Below are 23,474 nucleotides of genomic sequence, written 5' to 3' on the forward strand. Positions count from 1 at the left end.
TTGCTTTCAGTAGGGGGTAACGTATATTGATGTTGACAGTAGAGTTCCAATTTAAAGTTGCGAGTGCAGAAAGATGTAATTAAAGGTCATAATTATATATTTTTTTTCATCATTCGGCATCAACTCTTGGCATCATTTATATTTTAATTATTGCTGATTCAGTACCTTTGCGTATAGGTCTTGACTTATAGGGATAGACTCGAGAGGTGTGAGTGGGTTGAAAATACAGTGGCTGAAAAGATGACTGATTGAATAAGATAATTACTTTCATCCGCCTTAAGTTAACAATTCTATTTATAATTGTATGTCCTATAAACGTGTGTAAACTCTTCATTTATGCTTTATGTAAACTTAGTATGTGATACTAATTGTGAGTTATTTATTTCACTGCCAAAGAATATACTCTAAAATACGTGTGTTAAAAATACTAAACAACTTCATAAAAGGTAGGTCTCGTCAATTTTTCCAATTTTATTTTTACTATCAAATTTCAATTTATTTATTTAAATGTTTTATGGGATATTTTTTTATCTGTTTAATAAATTTTTACCACGTTTTTATTTAGGTTCTTCTAATATTTTCTTATAGTACCTAAGCCTTGAAAATGGAAAATCAATTTCCATAACGTGGGCAAACGTATTTTTTATTGATGACCTACTCCTCAAGAGCTCATACTTTAATGTAAACAAGAGGCCAAGAAAAAAAGGGATATAAGAAAATAATGAAATTAGCCACACAAGGAGAAATAATTTTATGGTGGGGTTGCCATTCAGTGAACATAAGAAAACACATTTTAAGGCTTTAGGGGTAAGGCATTACATTTGAGTACTTCTGCGTTTAATGGACATAGCTCAGGTATGACTCATCTAACATGTGTCCATATATTATGAAAAATATAATAATCATAAAGTATCATGCGAAGAACATTCGTAATCCTACACGAAATCCAACGTGAATGCGATAATAGAGTATTTAGAAGCCTGCCGTGTGTACGGCGGTGAAATATAGAGTCACTTTCAAAGCTTTAGAACAAAGTTTGTGGCTCCACTTCTGCTTCTCGAGAAATTTTAGTTTTCCTTACTCTTTCTGTTTTCCTTGGTTACTCGCCGAAAGTATTTCGTTGCGCTTGAAGATATATGCTCTCAGAGGGAGATGTTCAAGAGCTTGACTCACTAGATTACCACACTCTCATAGAAAGCATTCATATTCAAAATATATTCAAATAAAATTTGTATTAGCAAAGTTTTATAAACAATTTTCATTATCCGTTGTGTAAAATAAATTCAAGTAATTGTTTCGGAAATAAATTAAGTGTTGCTATAAATTAAATTCAATGAGAAAAGGTTCTTTTCGCGAAATAAATTTTGTGATATTTTCTGCTCTCTACTAGCTTATATCTGCACATCATACAGGAATATCATTTTCTCCCCTCGCCTTGAGGACTCTTCAAGGTTTGCCGGTGAATAGATATAAGCTTTTTTAAGTTTTCTTTTATTTGCCAGTATGTATTGATACCAAACAAACCACTCGGTTAGGGCCCCCCTCCTCCCCTCATATGTATTTGTAGGGAGGAATCAACTAAGTGGTTGCGATACTGGGGAAAATAATTAGGGAACAAACTTGAAGTAAGCTGTATTATTCTTAAATTGTGAGGGGGGAAAATTTCAATGGAAGTCTCTCATTTAGGAATCAGTAGTATGGTGAATTGCTATTTCAGGCGAAGACAATTTATAACATTGTGAGTTATTCTGTAATTACGAATAAAAATTACCACACTCGGAGAGGTCATGAATATTCAAATGAATCCCTCAATGAGTCATTCATTGGTCGAGGATATAACCATGGAAAAGAGTCATTTTCGTGGCAGTGAGCTCTTTATGGGACCCGTTTGGTACTTGCGCGCCGCAGGCGGTCACTTATTGAACTTCCAAACAATTGAAACAACTATTGAACTTCCCATCGTTGGCTTGAACTTCGAAACAATTGAACTTCCCCTCGTTGGCTAAATCGGTGACGCCATCCGAATTTTAATTCGGGAAATAAAGAATAACCCTTCATGGCCAGTTTAAATGTTGTTCGGGTTGTGAGAATATTTATTGCTTTGTAATTCACTTTAAAGACTGGGTATTTAGTTGTTTTAAAGTGCATTACGATGGCTTTTGGGATTATGTATACCCAAGGCCAAGGCTTAGGCTCCTGCCTCGGGGATTCCTTTCAGATAATTGATTTTCCTCGTCGCAGTTTGAGTCGACCTCAGCTATCCATCTGCCTCCGAGGATTCATTGATCAGTGCCGTGTGCTGTCAATCAAGGTATTGGTTTTTGGAAACGCCTAAAGTTTGAGGTGGGAAGTATCCAGTTAATTTTTTGTGACTGGGTATTGGAGAAACAGATAATGGTGAAAAGGCCCGAACATTATCTAAACACAATTTGGCAGGAACTTCAAGAATTTAAGAGAAAACGGTAGGCATTTGGAACTTATGGTATCATGTTGAAATATTTTGGGTAAGTGTAATAAATAGCTGAGTTGAGCATGAATGAATCGTTCAAAATGAACGATTTATATAGAATATTCAAATCCGCCATATCCAAATCGATCAATAAGAACGATTTTAATTCGGTTTGACTGCATTGATGGACTACCTACGAAAGACGGTGAATTGTCATCAGATTATTCTAACGGTAATACAGGTTGGTAGTTAGAAAGAACTATTCTCAATATTAATTGCTATTGATAAAACTCGTAGCTATGTGCGGTATGTATTTAAGTATGATGGAAGAAAATATACACTGCTTTCGTTGAACGTTCTTCTAAGATCAAATATTTTGTATGGAGTAATCAGTGCTACAAGTATTCCGACAATAACAGTGAAATTAAAATTCTTAAGGAATGGGAATTTTTAAAATGAAATTACAACAAATTATTTTCATTCTCACAATTGAAAGTTAAATAAGTATGAATTTTTTATGAAACAGTTGCATGCAATGGAACAGTTTTAAAAATGTCTGTAATTTGACGTATTGAACTTCGTTTAAGAGTTATTTTTAAAAGTAATTACATTTCACATTGACATAATTGTGGACCACCTATTTTGTTTAGCATAATATTCAGACGAATTGAAGAGGTTTTAAAATCTGAAAATAATTTGTTAAAGATTCCGTTAGAATGAAAAAGAATAATCACTGTGAATTGCTATCCGTCATAAAATTTGAAATGTAATAAATTGACAGATTCACATGTATTCAAGATTCACACGGATTCGAAATTCACTCGGTTCATTATGTTCAATTTAAAGAACCGAATCATTGCCGCGAATCGAATCTCATGAACCGATTCAACAAAATGAATCGAAATTCTCACCTCCAGAATAGTAAACCCTCTCAACGTTTATCTGTGTCGCCAATATGAAAAAAAGATAAAACTGAGAAGTATTTACGAGGGATGACTCATGATGCACAACTATGAGATATGCCTTTATTTTCTATTTATGAGTGTTTATTCGCCTATGGTGACCAGCATGGATGTAAATTTCATGTGCATGTAACCAGAATGTTTGAGTTCTTTCTGTTGTTTATTCTCTTGTAGTAAGCCTTACATTCCTCGGTATTCGCATTTTTAAACTTTCTCCGTTTTTCAAGGAGGTCTAGGACTTCATCGGTGCTCCATAGCTTTTTCTTAACACATTATCTTCTCCCTATAACTTCACTAGCGGCTTCCTTAAGCCCACTTTTTATATTTTTCCAGCTATTTTCCACTGATTTCTCAGTCTGAACTAATCCTGTCTTGCTCTCCACTACTTCTTGAAAGGCTTAGAGCTCAGCCGCGGGCTTACTATCAATGTATGCCTAGAAAAATTATTTTCCATGAAAATAACATCATAAACTATGTTAATACGTCTATTTGGGAGTTGTGACATCTTTCAATTATGTAAGTCAAATCACAATCAAGAATGGGTACCTTTGATGCGATTAATTTCCCCCGTTTTTTAAATACTATCATAATCATAAATATCGGATTAATCTGAAAAAGCGCATTGTGCCTATGATGCTTATCTTTTATATTTCTAATTGACGCACCCACAGCGCATGATGTGTATATGGTTATTACGCTATCAGCTCAATTCATTGATTTTATATTTAGTAATACACGTAAGGGGGTCGGAAGAAAAGAGACAGAGTACTCAACGCGCTGGGAGGCTTTAAAACTTAGGAGGTAAAGGAGCAGACAGTATGGTAAGCGGGAACTGACCATGGACATAACTTGGGAAGACAATAGTGGCACCAAACTTAGTGGAGAAAAAAGAATCACCAGTTGATGATAATGACCGGTCATAAGGTACCAATATAAATAAAAGTGTAAGACTGGAATAGGACCTAAATTTACAGGAACTATATTCCGTTAAAACTCGTTGAGCCCTTCTCAAAAAACTGAAAACTAAATAAAAGGTGAAGGACATGGATGGGAAATAAAAGTCATAGTGAAGAGTTCTCGGAATCACCACCGGGTCAGGAACTGCATAACTGCCGACGTTTCGATGTCCGACTCGGCCACCGTCCTCATGGCTGTGAGATTTTACTCAAAACCCTGAGGACGATGGCCGAGTCGGGCATCGAAACTTCGGCATTTATGCAATTCCTGACCCGGTGGCGATCCCGAGAACTCTTCACTAGCTCTATTCACCGGGAAATCATGTAATCTTTCTTCAATAAAAGTCTTCTTTAAAATTTCATCTTCGTCTTATTTTCTGTTATCAACGGACATCTGCCCACATTTTTATTTCTACATGCTCCGAAAACAGCTAGCAATAGCCTTTACATCTAGGATGCCAGCAATTACCGCTTTTCAAGCATGAACTCCCGTACTCTGGATTTATGTGACTTACCCAGGCGGGTCTCGAACCCGCGTTCTTCGGATTAGCAGGTGAGGACATTTCCCTGCCGCCATCCAGGGAATTTTACGTTGCTACCGGATGACCGAAAACTCGGGATAACTAGAAATCACTGATGATAACGAAATAAAACGGCAAAATCTATGTTTAATTGCATACATACATGTATATAAAATGTTTTATTATGCAATACGTTGGTACATACACGCAATAGAAGAGTTAATGAAAAGTAAAAAAACTATAACTAGGCTCAACAGGCAAGGACTAGGCTCATCTACGAAATAGACTAAACGAAATAATCGAGCTGCCCGCTTGGTAGATGCCCGTATAAAAACGCCGGATCACTGGCAGGGCTCGAGAAATGAAGTCCCGGATTATAGAGGGAGTACCTACTGTATTTGACAATAATAATAAAAACCTAAATCGATTAATGAATGAAACCAAACTGAATTAAATTAATGTGTACTGGATTCAATGGGTATAAATAAAAAAAACTGTACCAAATCCACTTCCAAAGTTCCGAAATTTGTCATTAAGTGAAATAACATTTTTTTTCGATTTACCTACTGCTTGAAAGCGTACTTGATATACTGTTTGATTAAAAGCGAAAGCAAAGCATTCGAAAAAGTACGTTATACCTTCGCTTTCTCCGGTTCATGAAGAGGGTTCTATACCAAAGTCCAACGAGGGATGCTTGATTCGATGCTCCCGTCTCTTTCACAGGTTTTTCGGAGTGGATCTATAAGAGATTGGACGAATCGAACGGTGGGCGGGTCAAATCTCTTGAATACCCGATAATCAAAGCTGACCTCTTACCCGTTCGCGCTATTCAAGAAGCATTGCCATATACCGCGTAAGGTTTCAGAATGCCAAAGAGCAGCCCTTTCACACGTTTCATCTAAATCAGGATGTGCGAAAAGGGAGTCGGAAAAATGGGCTCCTTTATTCACTCGGCACACACGCGTTACGACACGGGCCGATTTTTATTTTGTGCAGAGACTAATTTGGAGAACGCTGTCAGTATTTGGGATTGATCACTCAGTCGGAGCGCGTACAGTTAAGAGCAGCACTTTAAGTAATCGTAGGGATAACATACCAGCTAACAGTTATGGTAACGTGGCAACAGCAACAGCTAAATGGAATGAGTCTTATCTTTTATTAGTAGGAGATACCTGATGAATCTTACTGATGATGGAAAACGTAAAAAAATACTAATACCGCGGAAATCAAAGTAGGATATTTTATAATTTAGGTTAGTTTGGAGTAGAAATATTTACAGCGGACGTCAAAACTATCATAAGAAACTAAGCTAGTGTTTTCGCGACGAAGGAGTAGCCAAAACTAAAAAGAAAAAAAATCAACTCAATAGAAAAGTAGACTGTATTTTAAATGAAAATTGAATGTACAAGTTTACTCGAAAAAGGTCCATGAGGGAAGTGGAGGGTTCAGTGGAAGGAGAAAAGAGAGGGAGAATAAGAAGACTGAAGATGACGGACGCGATGAGGTCAGGAAGAAGGTATAAGGAAACTAAAGGGGAGGCCTCGGACAGAGTGAGATGGAGACGACTTAGGTGTGTGGGACCTAGCTGATGATGATACGCTGGGAAAGAGTACCTTCATATATCAATTAAACCTTGTTTAAACGTTTGCGCTCCGTAAATTAAATTCGCTGCGACTTGCCGTGCAGGACTTGGGTACATTTGGTTGCGTCAGAGTCCCTCTCACTCCTGCAGCTCCCGATTTCAGCCTTTCAACCCATCCGCTTGCATCATGCGTCCTACCGTCCTCGCCTTTCGTTTCTAATTTGAAACAAATGCACAGCAAGGATGAACCAAAATAAAGGCGGGCTGCAGGATATTTTTCGAAAATAAAAAAAGAAAGAGTAAAAATCGAGACAATGTTCGTGTGGCGCAGAGGAATAGGAATTTTGTCCTAAATACGGAGTACGGTGGTTGGCAAAATAAAAACAGTTTTCACTGGAACGCGAACGCACGGTTTTGGAGTTTTTTATATTGCATGTTGCCGAACGGATAGGTGCGGGAATTCATTTTTCCTCCGAACAATAAAGGGCTCTAATGAATGCTCGGCGGAACTTCGTCGGGGCATTTCCTTTTTATTTGTGCACGTCCAGTGTCCTAACACCACCCTCCACACGCCTTTTGAGGCGGCTTTCGGGGCAGTATGCATACTGTAACGCCGTCATATTTGTGTTTATTTACTTGATGTTATTGATAAAATTGTTGCTATATTTGTGTTTATTTACTTGATGTTATTGATAAAATTGTTGCTACGGGGATGTTGGTAGTAGTGGTTGTTGACTGTAAAGAGGAAGAGATTGTGTGGCGTTAAAAAGATAGATGAAATAAAAGAGTGATATTAGCAAAGGTGGCGTTACAGACATTTAATTGGTGGCGGCGGTGGGATACGACGTAACTGGTGTTTCGGCGACTCGGCATTAGAAGTCTCCTGAAGAAAAAACCGGAACGGTGGAAGGAGATATACTTCGGCTGCAGAGAAGGAAAACCGGAACGGTGGAAGGAGATATACTTCGGCTGCAGGAAGGAAAAACCGGAACGGTGGAAGGAGATATACTTCGGCTGCAGGGATTTAAAAAATATATAAAAAAAGAAGAGTCAAGACTGAAGTAACCACGCAGAATTTCAGAGGTAAGTGCCTGGGTTGGCAGCGTGTTTTATCTCAGTGACGAAAAAAAAAATTTTTTTCGGGCGTAGTGCTAGTCAGATCTTGAAATATTACGATGAGCTATTTAGCTCGATATTTAAAGAAAGATTTGTTGTTGTTGGCGGAAGAGTTGGGAGAAACAGTTCCCGAAGATGCAAAGATTTTTTCGATAAAAAAATTGATAACTAATAGCTGCAATTATGAAGAAGAATTCTGTAAAGAATGGCTTCAATTTCGAGAAAGATTGCGCAAAGAAGAAATTGAAGAAAGAAGACGAAGGGAGGAGACGCAGTTTGAGTTAGAAAGGCTAAAAATTCAAAATAATGGACTACGCGATGGTGTGTCAGATCAAAACATGCCAGTTAGACCAAAGTTTAAATTATCAGATGTCATGCCATGCTTTGACTCCAAGGAAAATGACATTAGTCTGTATTTGGTCACTTTCGAAAGGCAGGCAAAAAGGGCGCAAGTTCCCGTAGAGGACTGGGTTGTGCATCTCATAGGGCTTATGCCGCGTGACATTGCGGAATTAATTGCCAGGGAACCAGAAGAAGCAGCGAACAATTTTGATTACGTAAAAACACTGCTGCTGGAGAGGTTCAAGTTAAGTTCAGAAAAATTTAGACAACTATTTTTCAACAATTTGAAGACAGCTGAAACATCGTGGAAGGAATTTACGTATAAGTTGAGGAATTATTGGAATGGTTGGATTTCTGGTTTGGGAATAAAGACATTCGAGCAACTTAGTGATTTAATGGTGACGGAACAAATAAAAAGGAAGGTTCCAGCAGAAGTGAGAGACCATTTCCTTGATGAATGGTCTTCGTTTAAAGACGCTGATATTTTGGCAAAGAAGCTGGATGATTATGCTAACGTACGTGAATTATTCAGCAGGAAGACAATTATAGAAGATCAGAAAGAAAAGTTTAAGTATAGTGAGAACCGCTGGTTTCCCCGACAGAAAGATAATTGGAATAGAGAAGATAACTCACCGAATATCAAAGAATACTCCAAAGAAATTGAAAATGCTTTTGAACAAAGAGCTCTTCGTAAGTGTTATATCTGTCGGTCGACTGATCACCTAAAAGCTGAATGCCCTAAGCTAAGGCCCCCCACGCAGAGAACGAAAGAGGTGGTGGGACGCGTAATGACATTCGAAAGTGATGAGTTAATGAAAGATTTTATATCTGAAGGTTTGGTAAATGGATACAAAATGCCGATTTTACGAGATACTGGCTCGTCAATAGATATCATATCTCAAGATTTTGTAGCCCCGGAAATGCTGACTGGCGAGACAATATGTGTAATGACTCCTTTTTCCCAGAACCCTATTACACTTCCCCTGGCGGAAGTCGAACTAGTAGGTAAATTTGGACGCGTGTTTGGGAAGGCAGCTGTAGTCAGACGCAAGCTGGATCGCGGCGTATATTTGCTAGGAAACCAAACGGCAAAGCTTGTAGAAGAGGCAAGGAAGCGACGCCATTGCCAGAGCGGAGCAGATCGACGGACTGCGCATCTCACTAAAACTTCAAAAATGGGTGACGATATCCGTACTGGGAGCACTCCCCCTAAAACAAAAATTTTCGTGGGCCGTCTCCCTGAAGACGCCAAGGCACAAGATCTGAGGGCCCTCTTTGAGCGGTATAGAACTGTTACTGAGTGTGACATTTTCAACCGGTATGGATTTGTGCACATGAAGACTGATGAGATGGCCAGCCGTGCTATAGAGGCCCTGAACAATGCTGAATTTATGGGTGTACAAATTAGCGTTGAGCAATCTACTGGTAAGAAGAGTGGTCGTGGTAGAGGCTTCAGTCCAATGATGAGAGGTAGAGGAGGACCAATGAGGGGGATGGGCATGGGAAGAGCCCCACCTCCATACATGATGAGGGACGGTCGTGGGGACTATGACAGACGAGGACCAGGAATGGATGGCAGGGGCCCTGGAATGGACAGGATTGGACTGCCACCTCCACCATCAATGAGGAATGGATACTATGGCAGTTATGACAGGGGCTATGATGGCTACTACACTGCCCGAGGACCACCACCACCACCCCCCATTCTTGGAACTCGCGACAGGGAGCCAGAGCGCCGCACGTACCCTGACATGCTCCGGGACCCATATGAGCGAAGGTCTTTCACTGAAGTCAACCGCCAGTAGTAACCCAAGATTAATGAGATGGGCGTTAACATTACAAAACTATAATTACAGTATCGAATACAGGAAAGGCAGAGATAATCAAAATGCTGATAGCTTCAGTAGATCTATTCAGAGAAACGTCACTGAGGTAGAGACGGTGTCGGGCTTGGGCACTTGCCTTTCAGATTAAATTAAACAGAACTTCTTTGAAATAAGTTCGTTCTTAAGGGGGAAGAAGGCTGTAACGCCGTCATATTTGTGTTTATTTACTTGATGTTATTGATAAAATTGTTGCTATATTTGTGTTTATTTACTTGATGTTATTGATAAAATTGTTGCTACGGGGATGTTGGTAGTAGTGGTTGTTGACTGTAAAGAGGAAGAGATTGTGTGGCGTTAAAAAGATAGATGAAATAAAAGAGTGATATTAGCAAAGGTGGCGTTACAATACGTAGATGTAAAACTTACGCCGGCATTCTCCGCACTCAATATGTATAAAATTGCATACAAGACCCTTTTTTTTTCTTCAAGACTTCCATTCTTATTACGGCTGCCACTCGCAACGGCTCCTTCCTCCGCCTCTCCATTGCGTGAAAGCACCTTCCCCGAGGAACTGGAAGTGAGAACCGGCTGGGCAGAGTGGATGCGAAGCTTCGAGGTGGTACTAACTGCATCAAAACGTGAGTGCGATCCCTGTTTCGTAGGCAGGAGCAACATCATCTCTACGTCTCATATTCAGAGCCAGACAAACCCGCACATCGCACGCACATTTAGAATACACGCGTTACATTCTCCAGGCGGCCCTCAACTGATGCTGTTCCTCCGTCCCTTCCATCTGTGTCTGGGACGATAGCATGCGATACTTCGCATCTCAGGGGAGGGTGAACTTTACCATTCTTTATTATTTCAACTCTGCCTCTCTCACGGTAACCTACCTTGAAAGCTTCTTTTTCTATATATTCTGAAACGTATAAAAGTCTAGTTAAGTAATTACAGGGTATTTTTCCTTATTGAATAATTACCATGCATTATTCCACACTCCAATTTGGACTCGTAATCTTTTTATAACGTTTTTATAAATCTAGCTTTGTTGTTTGTCATCTAGTCAGGGTCAAATCTTGCAACTTAATTTTAACCCACTTTCCGATTAGTAATCAAGCTGAGATTTTCAGGATAGCTCAGAACCAGATGACAATCCAATTTTCTAACACCTGCATTGTGATTTTAGCTATATCTCGATTGTTATTCAGAATTTAAAAGTAATATGGAGATTAATTCAAATATGGCCACCAAAATCTGATAGCGATGCTGCTATCATTAAAAGGAACGAGAATGATATAAAATCAAAGCAGAAAATTTGTTAACTTCACAGTTTTTTGAAAACTTGTTGCTAGAAAAACTTTGCTTTCTATTAAAAATATTTTTATATTGAAATATTATTTCAGGTAATGTAGCTATTATTTATAATTCTCAACACTAAAAAAGGAAACAATGCATAGACTCATGGTCTCTCTTGGTACTGTTGCACTCATTGAAAGCCTTTATTACCTTGTAGATTTCATCCCGCATTACAGTTATTAAAAAAATGCACCAGGGAAAAACTGTGGACATTTTTTCAGAATTCTGAAGAGAAAAACGTTAATCAGGGCGTACTTTATATGCCATGAATATTTCAAGAGGATAAAAAATGTTTTCAATGAGAATTTTCGAAAGCCATTAACGATTTGAAAAAACCGTTTGAAGTTCTCATAAAGAAAATCCGAAGTACTGTTCCGAGAACTTTTTTAATGCTATCGACTAGTTTCAGAAAAAAACCTTGATCAGACCTCCAGAAGCTCTAGTGCGTCTCCACAATTTCTAGTTTTTTATTGTTAAGTCACGCATGGATGGCTCTTGACCATATCTTTCTAATTTCCCGTATTAAGATTTTTCAGGCTTTATCTCGTTCTATATTAACATACTTATAAATTTAAAGCTACAGGCAGTTATTCACTAATACTCAACGAGTACCTTTTAATTTATTGATTGCTCCACGGGAACTGCAACCAACGATACCAAATCTATTAACTGTTGAATGATCAAGGGCGAAAATTGTGGACTCAACCTCAATTGTGGATCAGGATAGATCAACACCGTTAATAGGTTTTTTTCTTAATATAAAATAGTTACAAGAGTTTAAATGAGGATCAATTCACATTTTTCCCTAGATATGCCAATTTTAAGGAAGGAGGACGAGAGAAGATTGGAGGCATTCGAGATGTGGGTATGGAAAAGAATGGATAAGGTGAAATGGACAGAGAGGAGGAGAAACGACGAAGTGCTGGACATGGTGGGTGAAGAGAGATATTTTCAGGTGAGATTCGAAGGAGACAGGAGGTATGGATGGAGAGAGTACTTAGCGGGGAGGGGATGTTGAAAATGGTGTTAGAGGGTAGAATGTTAGGTAAACAAGGGAGGGGAAGGAAGAGAATAGGATTTTTTTTGATAGATTGAAAGGGAGTAGGCCTTACGGTGAATTGAAGAAGGCAGTACTGGAAGGAAAGGGAGACTCTCAGATTACTTCTTTATGACTCCATGGAAACCTACCTTAATCGGTGGAATACTATAATAATAATGCCAATTTTCACAAATTAGCTGCACCACAACTCCCAGCTAGATTTTCAGCGATCATAATCGTCAGTTAGCATTATACGAAAATTGGTTTGGCGCATTTCTCCATTCAATTCTTCTTTCGGCCATTGGTGATGTTTTTTCGGGTGTGTCTCACGTACTTATTCGGTTTGTTGCCCGAAGTTTCGTGACCGTGGCTGGTCGCTTTTTCTTAGGGAATAAGGATACTTTTTCCTAGGGAGGGTATATACAAGGATTCATGAAGGGAAGGAATGAGTTAGAGAAAATTTGGCACGATTATCTCATCTCGGTAGCTTAGTAGGCGGAAACGGTAGTAGATATTTTTGAAAACATCGATTTTTGGCCGCGTGCTTCTCAGAGCCTTCTCAGACCACTGTGCGGCGGGCGATGGGCGGGCGGCACAGGGTGAAATGCAAAATGGGATAAAACGCTCCAGTGAGGAAGAGAGAGAGAGGCCGAATTGAGTGCTGCGCGTAATTGTGAGGAGTGCGGGCGGCTCGCTGCTTTCAAAATGCTGCCAAGGCAGCAGAGAGTGCGTTTAGTTCCATCGACTGGAATAAGAAGACAATTTTTGGCAAAGGCTTTCAGAAAAAGTAACCAAGCTCAATTACAGCTACTTCGCAAAATAAGTAATCAATTACGAGTACAAGTTACTGATTTTAAAAATTAATCAGCAAAATTACAGTTAAAATTACTTCTTCTAAGATTGTCCACGCTAGAGCCAATCTGGAAACTATCGAATAGCGCAGTAAAAAAATTATAACTGCTGTAACAACGCAAGGGATGCCATATTTTGTGCCATCGTAAGTAGGGTACGACATAAGAGTGGTTGAACCTAATCATCATGGTACTCAGGGACTCGAAGTTGTCTGTAGGCCTACATATATACAAATCAATACCATCTTATGATATTAAAAACTTACAATTTTGGTTCTGCACGCTCGGCAAGGAGGGCGGCTCCATGAGAGGGGGGGGGGGGGCGTCATAAGTATCCGCCACTGACGTCGGCTGACCTATTGAAAGGCACATTTTTCGGAGACAATTAATTCCGCCAGTTCGTACACAACATGAGTCACTTCTAAGCTAACTTCGATAGCCGTAAGTAAACGCGCATCTAAATGAAGTACATCGTGGTGAACATTTGTAAGAACCATATAGATGATGAAACAAATATAAAGGTAAAGAAACACATGATGTAGACACGGCGGTGGCGTGGAGATGAAATGATGGCCGTAAATAAAAGGAAAAATTTTGTCTCGACCGGGGATCGAGCCACGGATCTTCTGCTTTATGGACAGATGCTCAGACCACCAAGGTACCTATCTAGGGGGCAGCATAGAGGAGGGCCAGTTCCATCCCACAGAAGGTTAATTTCTGTTGAAACTAAGCTCAATAAAATGAAGACTAATTGTAAGATATTAGTATGCAGCAAAAGAGAGGAGGCTAAGACAAGCATTAACCTAGGGAAGCATAAGCTTGAAGAGGTGAAAGAGATTTCTTACCTGGGAAGCCGAATTACCGACGATGGACGAAGCAAGAAAGATATAGTCAGTAGAATAGCGAAGGCGAAGAGGACTTACTACAAAAAGAAGAATCTTCTTACAGCTTAGAGTACAAGCGGAGAAGTAAGAAAACAATGCATCAGATGCTACATATTTCTCTATAGGAGCGAGGCTTGGACGTTGAAAGCAGCAGAGAAATCAAGAGTGGAAGCATTCGAAATGTGGTGCTACTGAAGAATGATGAAGATAAAATGGATCGACCGAGTAAGTAACGAGGAAGTGCTTAGAAGAGTGGAAGAAAAGAGAAGACTTCTATAAAAACCTTAACCAGAAGACTTAATGAGACATGATGGCCAGAAGAAAAAAATTCTTAGAGGGACAGGTGGAAGGGAAGTAGAGCAAGAGAAGGTCCCGAATGAGTTACATAGGACAGAATAAGGGAAGAAAAACGTCTCAATGAAAAGGCTAGCGAATAGGAAAGAGGAATGGAGAGCTGCGTCAAACCAATGTTAGGATTATTGACTGACGATGTTAATTGATAGTAACGAGAAAAAGTATTCCTAGACCGGAATAAGAACAAAAGATACATAACAAACTTTCAGTCATTGTGTAGCAGGGTGTCTACTACACACAATTTCGGCTCAGTATCGCACCTCCTTAAGTGATTAATTCATGTTAAAAAGGCATTAAAATTGTGAATTTAGGTTTTTAGAACCGATTTGCATCATAACTGATATAAAATTACATGTACATCCTTCCCCTTATGACACCTTAATAGGCATGTGTAAGTAGGTGTAGGACACTAGCTTGGAATAGACAATTTAGGTGCAAAAAAATTATGTGCGTGTTTTGAGAGAAATAAATTCAAAATTTGAGTTCAAACATGCATTTATTAACGTCTTTTATTGCTCGGGTAAAAAACGAATTCTTATTCCTTTCCGTTCTGCAAAATATCTCTTATTCAAAGGTTTCCATCTCATTTGGAAGTATCGTGCCGTTATCAGGTGATGTACTCAGCGTTGCTCTGGTTTTTAATTGCTAGAAAGCTATCTAAGTCTAGCGCGTTACCGCCGAGTCTCTAGCGCCTCCCAGCCTAATTCGTGTACAAGCTGTGTAACGCTAATGATTCACTCGTTGCAGATTAATGATGCAGTAGCATGATATGCATATACAGTAAAACTCGCTTATAACGAATTTCAAGGGACCATCATTCTATATTGTTATAGACATGATTTTGCCCTGTAAATCACAGGATTGCCGTAAATCATCTTTATTTAAGCTACAGATCCATAGCAGTTAACAATCGTCCCACCCTATCCATCTAATGGACTGCAAAGGGAAGGATTTTAAGATCGACGGTAGAGCTGCATGGCGATTGGCACTCGTGAGAACAACTGATGATTAGGTTAGGAACGGTTAAGTAGCGAAGATGGCCGTAATTTTTTTATAAAAGAGGAAAAAATTTCCCAAGGGACCGTGGCCGACGTTTCGAGGCTCGACTCGAGCATCGAAACGTCGGCCATGGAAAGCCTCAACCGGTGGAAAACCTGAGAATAATTCCTTCAACTTGTTCGCCGGGAAAAACTTCGATCCTATATCCCAAGGGACCATAGAATAGTTCGTAATAGCGGGGATTTCGTATTATCGGAACTCGTTATATTGTCGATCAAAGAAATATCCAAGGGACCGTATTCGCACCTCGATATAGGCGAAATTTCGTTAAAGGTGTTTATCTTTATAAGCGAGTTTTGCTCTGTTTGGGTCAAATGCACATATATTTGGGCTCGGCTGAGAAAATCGTAAGTGCTGGAAAGGAATTTTAAAATGGAAATCCTTGCATGACCTCCCACTTTTGAATGTCTCTCTCCCCTTTTGGGTCTTTAGGAATGAACATGGAAAGGGGTCCTTGACAGGTCCATTATGCTCACCACGCGGCCGTGAATAAGGGAAGAATGGAGGTCGGACTGAATTGAATGCGAGGTGGAAGCAGGGACACTTTCTTTATTAATTTTTTTAGCGGAAAGGTTACAACAGCGAAGAGGTGCCATTAAAAAAGGGACACTGCTCGTCCGTATCAACTGACGTGGACAGATGTTATAACGAAGGCGTTTTTGTTTTTGGAATTCGTGCTAAAAAAAGATCCGCCAGAATTTTATATTCCACTCGCCATATTTTGGGCCACCTTCGAGGAGTCGCACAGGGTGGAGGATGTACAGTGACCTGGAAAACCGAGAGAATCGGGAATTATGCATGAATTGTTCTTGGATTTTTGTCTAAACCTGGAATTTCAAAAGATTTTATTTTTAAATTCATATCAAATAAAATGTTGCCATTTCAAAACCAATTTTGTGGTCTAAAATATGTTTGCCTTAATTTTAAGTGCTTATTAAAGTTTTTACGGCCGCATAGAAACGTGGAATCTCATGCAAGACATTAGAATGGAAATGTTTAGCGCTCGTGACTCTAGTAAGATTCAAAAACACGAAGAATAGAATGCCAAGCGACATCAACATCTAATCATGAGGTCATAGGAGCTTCTGGGCTTTCATCGAATGATTATAAATACAGTCTTTAATTGTGAAGCGTAAAATATAACCCATAATTGTAATATTTTTTTAAAAGTATTGAAGTAATTTTGGGTGCTTTAAAATCCTTATCTATCGCAATAATCGCGTATGATTAACCTGAAATTTTGTAAAATTTAACTGGAAAACCTGGAATAATGTGTGAATTTATCTGCTTTGATCGGGTGGACACATTGTCGTAGCATTGGGAGTACTTAGAGGGGCCCCCAGTCCATTCCGTGGAATGAATAAGGTGTTTTTTTTCGGGTTTGCAGCGGAGTGAATGTGTCGATTTTTTCCATCGATCCTCTCGCGTCGTATGGAGAAAAAGGACACACACTTTTAAGACACACCGTGAACATCATAATCATCATTTGGCCTCGGTGGCTGTGGGGTAAAGTCCTCAACTGCCAAACCGTTGGTCGTGGGTTCGAATCCCGCCTGGGTAGGTGATCCCTATCCAGGGCATGGATGTTTGTGTTGTACTTTGTTAATGTTGGAAACCCTCGTTGTAAAAGGCCGTTATGTGCTGTTTACGGGGGATGTGATAAATAAATAAATAAATAAATTATCGTCACTGGTCAACAATCCTAAGATTGGTTTGACGCAGCTCTCCACTCAGTTCTCCTATCAGCTAATCTTTTCACACCTACATATTTATTCTCTTTCACATCCTTCTTTACCTGTTTCATATATTTTGTCCGAGGTCTTCATTTTCCGTTCTTACCATCTACCTTCCCTTCTACGATAATCTTCATCTGACATCATGTCTCTAGATGTGGCCTTTAAGCATAGGCGGATTTAGGGGGAGGGTGTACCCCTCCTCCCCCAGATGCTTAAAAATAGACTAGATTTTTAATACTATTATCATTACGCTTAATTTTGTGTATTACGGAGCGTCAACCATTTAATTTCATATTAATTGATTTAATGTTAAAATAAAGAGAATATTGCATGTAGTAATTGTTATATATTATTTTTAATTTGATACATGAGAAGACCGTTTGGCTGTCGGACCCTTGTGCCCCCCTCAGAAAAAAAGTCCTGGATTCGCCCTTGCCTAAAAGTGTGTTACGCCTTCTTGTCAATGTTTTCATGAAGCTTTTCTCCTACTCTTCACAGAGCTTCCTCATAACTTACTTGGTCGATCCATCATTCTTCTGTAGCACCTCATATATCGAAGGCCTCTATCCTTGATTTCTCCGTGGCTATCATTGTCATTGCCTCCCTTCCGTAGGGAAACATATTCCAAGTAAAAACGTTCTAATAAAATGTTTCCTTACTTCTATGTTTTAATTTCCCGATGCAAGTAGACCTTTCTTTTGGAGGAATTCTCTCTTCGTCTCCCTCTTCGGAAAAACGATATCCGTATACCGCGCATGGGGTCAGCTTACCCCTATCGAGACGGCAAAGCCGTTCCGAGGAGTTTACCGTCGAAGCCGGCCGCGGCACAACCTATTCACATGTAAACGTGATAATGAATATTATGTGGTAGAGAAGAGTAATCTTATGTAGGCGACGGCAGGGGAATCCAGAGATTTCAAGTAGATAAGAAATGATGTGAGATTAGTTTTTGTCCGAGGAATAGGACGTCGAAGGTAGGAAGGGTCATTACAAGTAGTTCTAGAATTAGAGGGATATTTTAGTTTAAACATAGAAAAATAGGTATGCTGGACAATTATTAAAGATGGTGAATAGAAATCAACCAAGTAAATATTTTCTACGAGGAGAGGTTCTTATCCATAGCAAATAAGAGGTTTAGCCTCTTGTTAACGCTTATATTTTTATACTACGCTAAATATTTATTTTTCTATTGCTAACTAGTGATTTTATTTGCATGATAGCATTTTCGTGTCTCTATAATCAGCATTCTCCTAGTTTCTGGTTTGAAAGGGGTCATTGTGCTGACTGCTTGACCTCTATCCGGTGAACGAGCGCGTTTCTGACTAAGGCTAAGATAGGAGATGCACGCCTGGTGTGGAATCACCCCGCGCCACAAACCCTGGAGGTGGCTTTCACGGTACCACGTAGATTTAGGTGAATATGGGTTTTCAAGTAACGAAATTAACCGCGGTGGGTACCAGTCGTGGTTGCATGAAATTCGATGGAAGAATGCGGAACGCAGTAGATTGCGGAATAGAAAAAAAAACATGTCTGGACGAGTATGGAATGCTCGCCGACGACTTCTCGGACACCGATTAGATCGTTTTATTTCAAGAAGCTGGGTCCTCAACTCTGACCTCTTTAAATTTTCCACTTCCTCCCAGATGGACGGACCTTTTGACCCCAGGCGACTTGACGAGTGACGTTCCATCACGAATCCATGGTGATGACGTTAGCGTTCGGAAAGGACGCGAGTGTTTGAGGACCTAATAAACATTCCCTTTCCAACTCTTCAATAGGATTTCTCGAATCGAACCGTTCCCTTGAAAACAGGCTCAATCCAAGTGATGTCTAGAATGGGCTTGTTCACCATAATCGTTTTAACTGAAAAGTAAAGCGAATTAAATTTTTAAATTTCCTGCTACTTGGACAGTCCGATTGTCAGTTTTTTTTATATTGGTATACAAGCTCCTGAAGATTGATAAAATTTTCAGTTGTATTCCTTGTTTGCTTTGTCTGAGTGAGCCGCTAAGGATAGACGTGTTTCCTTGGTGAGCTCGTCGAATTTCGCCTCACCCTTCATTGTTTTTTTTTGTGAATTTTTGGCCAAAAACACTACTGTAGCGATGCCCCAGCCTCCGCAGTCCCCAGACATTGCCCCGTGTGACTTTTTTTCTACTTCAAAAAGTGAGGAGAACCTCAAAAGACCGTCGTTTTACAAGCATAGATGACTTCAGAACTGAAACAGAAAAAGATGGAATGTCGATCGCTATGGTCCCGAGTACAGGATCAGGTGAAGCCGGCTTGAAATATGTCTGGACCCTGTAAATAGGGCCGATTACCATATAGTTTAAAAATATATTTTAATCTAATAATTTAACTTTTTTAATGGAGTTGAAAACAATTTAATTCTGGCCGCTATTCTCTGCACATGATAGTAGTTGAAGCCGGGCTGAAGCACGTCCGTGATCTCCAAGCGAGGCCGATTCCCATGTAATTTAAAATTTTACTTTAACTGAGCAATGTAACTATATTTTAACCGAACTGAAAGCAATGGAATGCTGGTAGCTTTGCTCTGCAGACGGGAGCAGTTGAAACCGGGCTGGAGCGCTTCCAGGGTCTCCAAACATTGCCGACTCCCATGTAATTTAAAATGATAAATACATAAAACTTGATGTTGGGGATGGTGGACTTTTCAGTGCAAAAACTATCATATGTTAACCAAGAAATTAATCTCCCATGTCCCAATCTGATCCAAAATGCAAGTGCTAAAAAATAAATTATTCTAGCTGGGGGATATCTCATTATTATAGTGTAGTGTATCTCTGAAGGTCCATTCTCAAGATGGCCAGATGCGCAATTTCTTGGCATCACCTCGGGAAGGGCTATAAGTATTCCATTGCTTTGAGTCCAGTTTTTTTTTAACTTTTCAATTGGGAATAAGTTTCAAAAATGGTAATATCGTTACTTTTCTGGTGTTCGAATCGTCGTGACGCGTCTTCGCCATCTTCTTGAGCTAATCGCCGTAAAAAATTGACGACGGACTTCGTCGGCCTTCCAAGCAGAGTAACTTGTTTCTAATCTATGGAGTATATGAGTATTGTGGAAATTCTGTATGACGCCGAGATTTTCCATTTTTATTAACCTATCACTACTTGTTATTAACTCGTATTTATTAATTTGAATGTGAAAATATTCTAACTTTTTTCTTCTTTCTTTTGCAGGTAAGCATGGCCACGCATTTTCTCACTTCAAAGTGCAAACATATACATCGGTAAGATTAACTTTTATACATTTTGAATTTTTTTACATTTAAAAATAATAAAAAAACTATTCGCGAAACATGCAAAAACTATTGAAGGAAGGAAGTGAACTTAAAAGGAATATTAGTGAATTTTTGTTCGTCCATCCTTGCTGATGTGTGGAGTTTCTGATGAAAATTCTAAAATTTGCTGCTTAGTTTTTTGCTTAAGAAAGACTGTTCAAAGAATAAAAGGGAGGAAATTTTGAAATTTTAGTCTTCCATTGAACTTGAACTTCTTTTTCGATAGTCCCTTAATGTAATCCATTTATCTTATGAAATTTTTAACCTTGACATCCCATTAATCAGTTTGAATTTTACTGATTGTTTCGAATTGAAGGTTTTTATGGACTGCGGTGATATAATTCACCGCTGTCTAAGTCCATGGCGGTAGAATGCCACGAAATCGACGACGTTAAATTTTGGAGTAAAACTGCAAAGTGGAGATTTCAATCTCTAAATTCGTCTGAACTGTTGCCACGTAACGGAAAAAATATGGCCACTCGAGTCAAATAAATGAATGATACTTAAGTGGATCTTTAGTCAAGTTAGGATAGGTAGGAGGTTACCATGTTTTACCATTTTATTCTAAACAATTTGTTTAGGCCATTAAAAGATGCCATCATTGATAATGAATTTGTGTATTCTGCTGTAATTTTTGGTTCCTAGTTAGAAATTTCCGCAATAAGCGCAATTGTCATTTATCTTTTCGTCAGAGTTGCCTTATTTTTAGGTAGAGGAATTTATTTGTAGCAAAACCTCAATTTACCCAATAACCCAATGGTTGACATGAAAAGTTGATTGATTACCGACTGTTTATGTGCTATATAACCAGTGAGTAATCAAAGCACCTTTACAAAACCGGGCATAAATCAATGCTTGTGAATTTCGTTATAGCGATGATAAGGATGTTACAGGAATGAGCAAATAGGTACAAACGCATATAGGCTCGCCTCAGGAAGACATGGAAGTGCATGGTACGATAGTAATAATTCATCCCGGTCCTTTTCATGCGATCCGTTGATGTCATGCACGATGGTCTAAGGGTGAAGGAATTACGATCTCTAATCCTTTGTGTCTCCGTTTCGAACTGTCCGGGTTCCAGTGACGGGACGGTATCGCGCTTTCCTCTCTTGTTCATGACAAATGGCCTCGTGCGACACGGCGATGAATTGGAAACCGCAAGCTATTCCAACTCTCAATGGGATTTTGTACTCGTCCTTCCACTCTGTATTGTGTTAATGTTCCCGCTCTGCATTTGAGGATTTGACGTGGGAAAGTAATGAGTGTATACTTTCATTGACCTATTAAGGATAGCAACTGTGTCTCGATTAATAAAATAAATGGCGTCATTCGCTAGGACGACTCGTCGCATCTTTTTCCATGGTTCCAACCTTGCATGGATTTACTATAGGAATTGCTAACCGCTGGCAAGTTTTGCCTTATTCGCCGTGTATATTTTGGTAAAATATGCTATGTTATGCGTAATATTTTTATGACCATGTGGTGTGCATATGGGAATACTGTTGCATGCTGTGAATGGTCATTTAGATGGCCGATTATTATTCAGATGTAGTTCCTCCATATCTTGTGCATAAGTCACTTCTTTCGCTTGTACGTATCATAGTTTCACATCATTCAGGGAAATTGCCCCTGGAGACTCAACTGATTTCTCTTTTACATCCTGATTTACTTTCCTTGATTATATGATTTGTCGCTCTTCTCTTCCACTTGCCTAACGACGAATCTCTTAGCGGACCATCACATTTCGTGTTGCGGGCAATACATTTTTCAATTAATTCTTTTAAGTGTTTTCAGTAGAATTATCTTTTCCCCCATTTTTGAACTACATCATTTCTTACTTGTGCAAAATGAATTGTAATCTAATTGATCAAGATTGATGTAAATATAAATATAATATTGTTACAAAGCGAAATTCCTGCGAAGTTATCCTCAGCGATGTTGATGAGTGCAGTTTTCTGGACACTAAAAAACTGCATAAAAGGTATTTCCGACCGAGTGCTTTTGCTGGTTAAGCTATCGAGGCGTCTATGTGGATACAATTTTTCCTCCGTGGAATTTCGCACATTTGTGCGCTGCGGGTGACTCCGTAAAGTTAACACCGCGGCTAGTCCCAGCACACCAGATTCAGGACCCAGACAACGTTACCCAGATGTTAAGCGAATTAGGCTGGTAGCTGCTGGGGACTCGGAGGCTGCGCGCTAGGCTTAGATTGCTTGAACAATTGAGAATGAATATTTTTAAGAGCGACACGGAGAACATAATATTAGAGCCCCACTGTATTTCCAGGTCCGACAGAAGCGATAAATTAAGAGAGATATTTTGCCGAACGGATAGATCTGCAAATTCCTTTTTCCCCAGAGCCATAAAGGGCTTAAATAAATTCCAGTCGTAATTTCGTTGGAGCATTTCCTTTATATGTGCAAATGGCTGGTGTTCTAACACCCCCTGCCACACGCCTTTTAGGTGGCTTGCGGGGTAATATGTAGATGCAGATATCACACAGGCCGGCAATTAGTCTGTTTAATTCATTCATTTGTCTTCAGGTCAGGTATATCTTAGAGTGTATTCGGGCTAGAATTTATTTCACACCACGATGCGACTTTTCCCCCGTCTTTCGTCGTCCTCCGCAGGTTTTTCCAATCTTGCCGGCTGTGTGCTGTCGTCAGCGACCGATAACGTCTCCTCCTCTTTCAAAGACGTTGAATCTCCGCGCGCGCGGAACAAATCCCATCGCGAAATCTCCAGATGGTCCTGCTTCCCACGCCACCCCCTCTACTTCCCGCCCCTCCTCCCTTCCCCTCCCCTATCTCCCCCCCACCCCCTCGGCCACAAAATCCCATGAGTCGCGTTCCAACGCCCCCCCCACTTCACAATCTCACAAAGCTTACTCATCTCTTTTTTTTCTTTCTTCCTCCTCCTTTTCCTTATCCTCTTTCACGCTTCCTTCCCCACCCTTTACAATGTTTCATGCCTGTTTACTTCATCTCTAGAGCTGCGGAGTGAGTGTGGGAATCCTCCTGCATGCTGCATGGTGGTGATTGGTCACCCCCTGCCAACAACACCCTAGAGGTGAAGTAAGATCTAATGTTTTTTAGGCGAATGTTGTCAAAAAAGACGATACGGGCTTTCAGCGGTGT

At 39.7% G+C, this 23,474-nt stretch overlaps 2 protein-coding genes across 2 annotated transcripts in view; both read left to right on the forward strand.

Moving 5' to 3' along the window:
• The window catches only part of LOC124164475 (peripheral plasma membrane protein CASK-like), a 527,806-nt gene that overhangs the window by 110,787 nt on the left and 393,545 nt on the right, over positions 1-23,474 (forward strand). The gene's annotated exons all lie outside the window — the stretch shown is intronic.
• Positions 9,031-9,748, forward strand: LOC124163394 (RNA-binding protein lark-like). Its single transcript, XM_046540278.1, has one exon. It carries the CDS (start codon positions 9,104-9,106, stop codon positions 9,731-9,733), a length of 630 nt encoding a protein of 209 aa, XP_046396234.1. The 5' UTR covers positions 9,031-9,103; the 3' UTR covers positions 9,734-9,748.

This window comes from Ischnura elegans, chromosome 8 (assembly GCF_921293095.1).
Source record: "Ischnura elegans chromosome 8, ioIscEleg1.1, whole genome shotgun sequence".
NCBI lineage: Eukaryota > Metazoa > Arthropoda > Insecta > Odonata > Coenagrionidae > Ischnura > Ischnura elegans.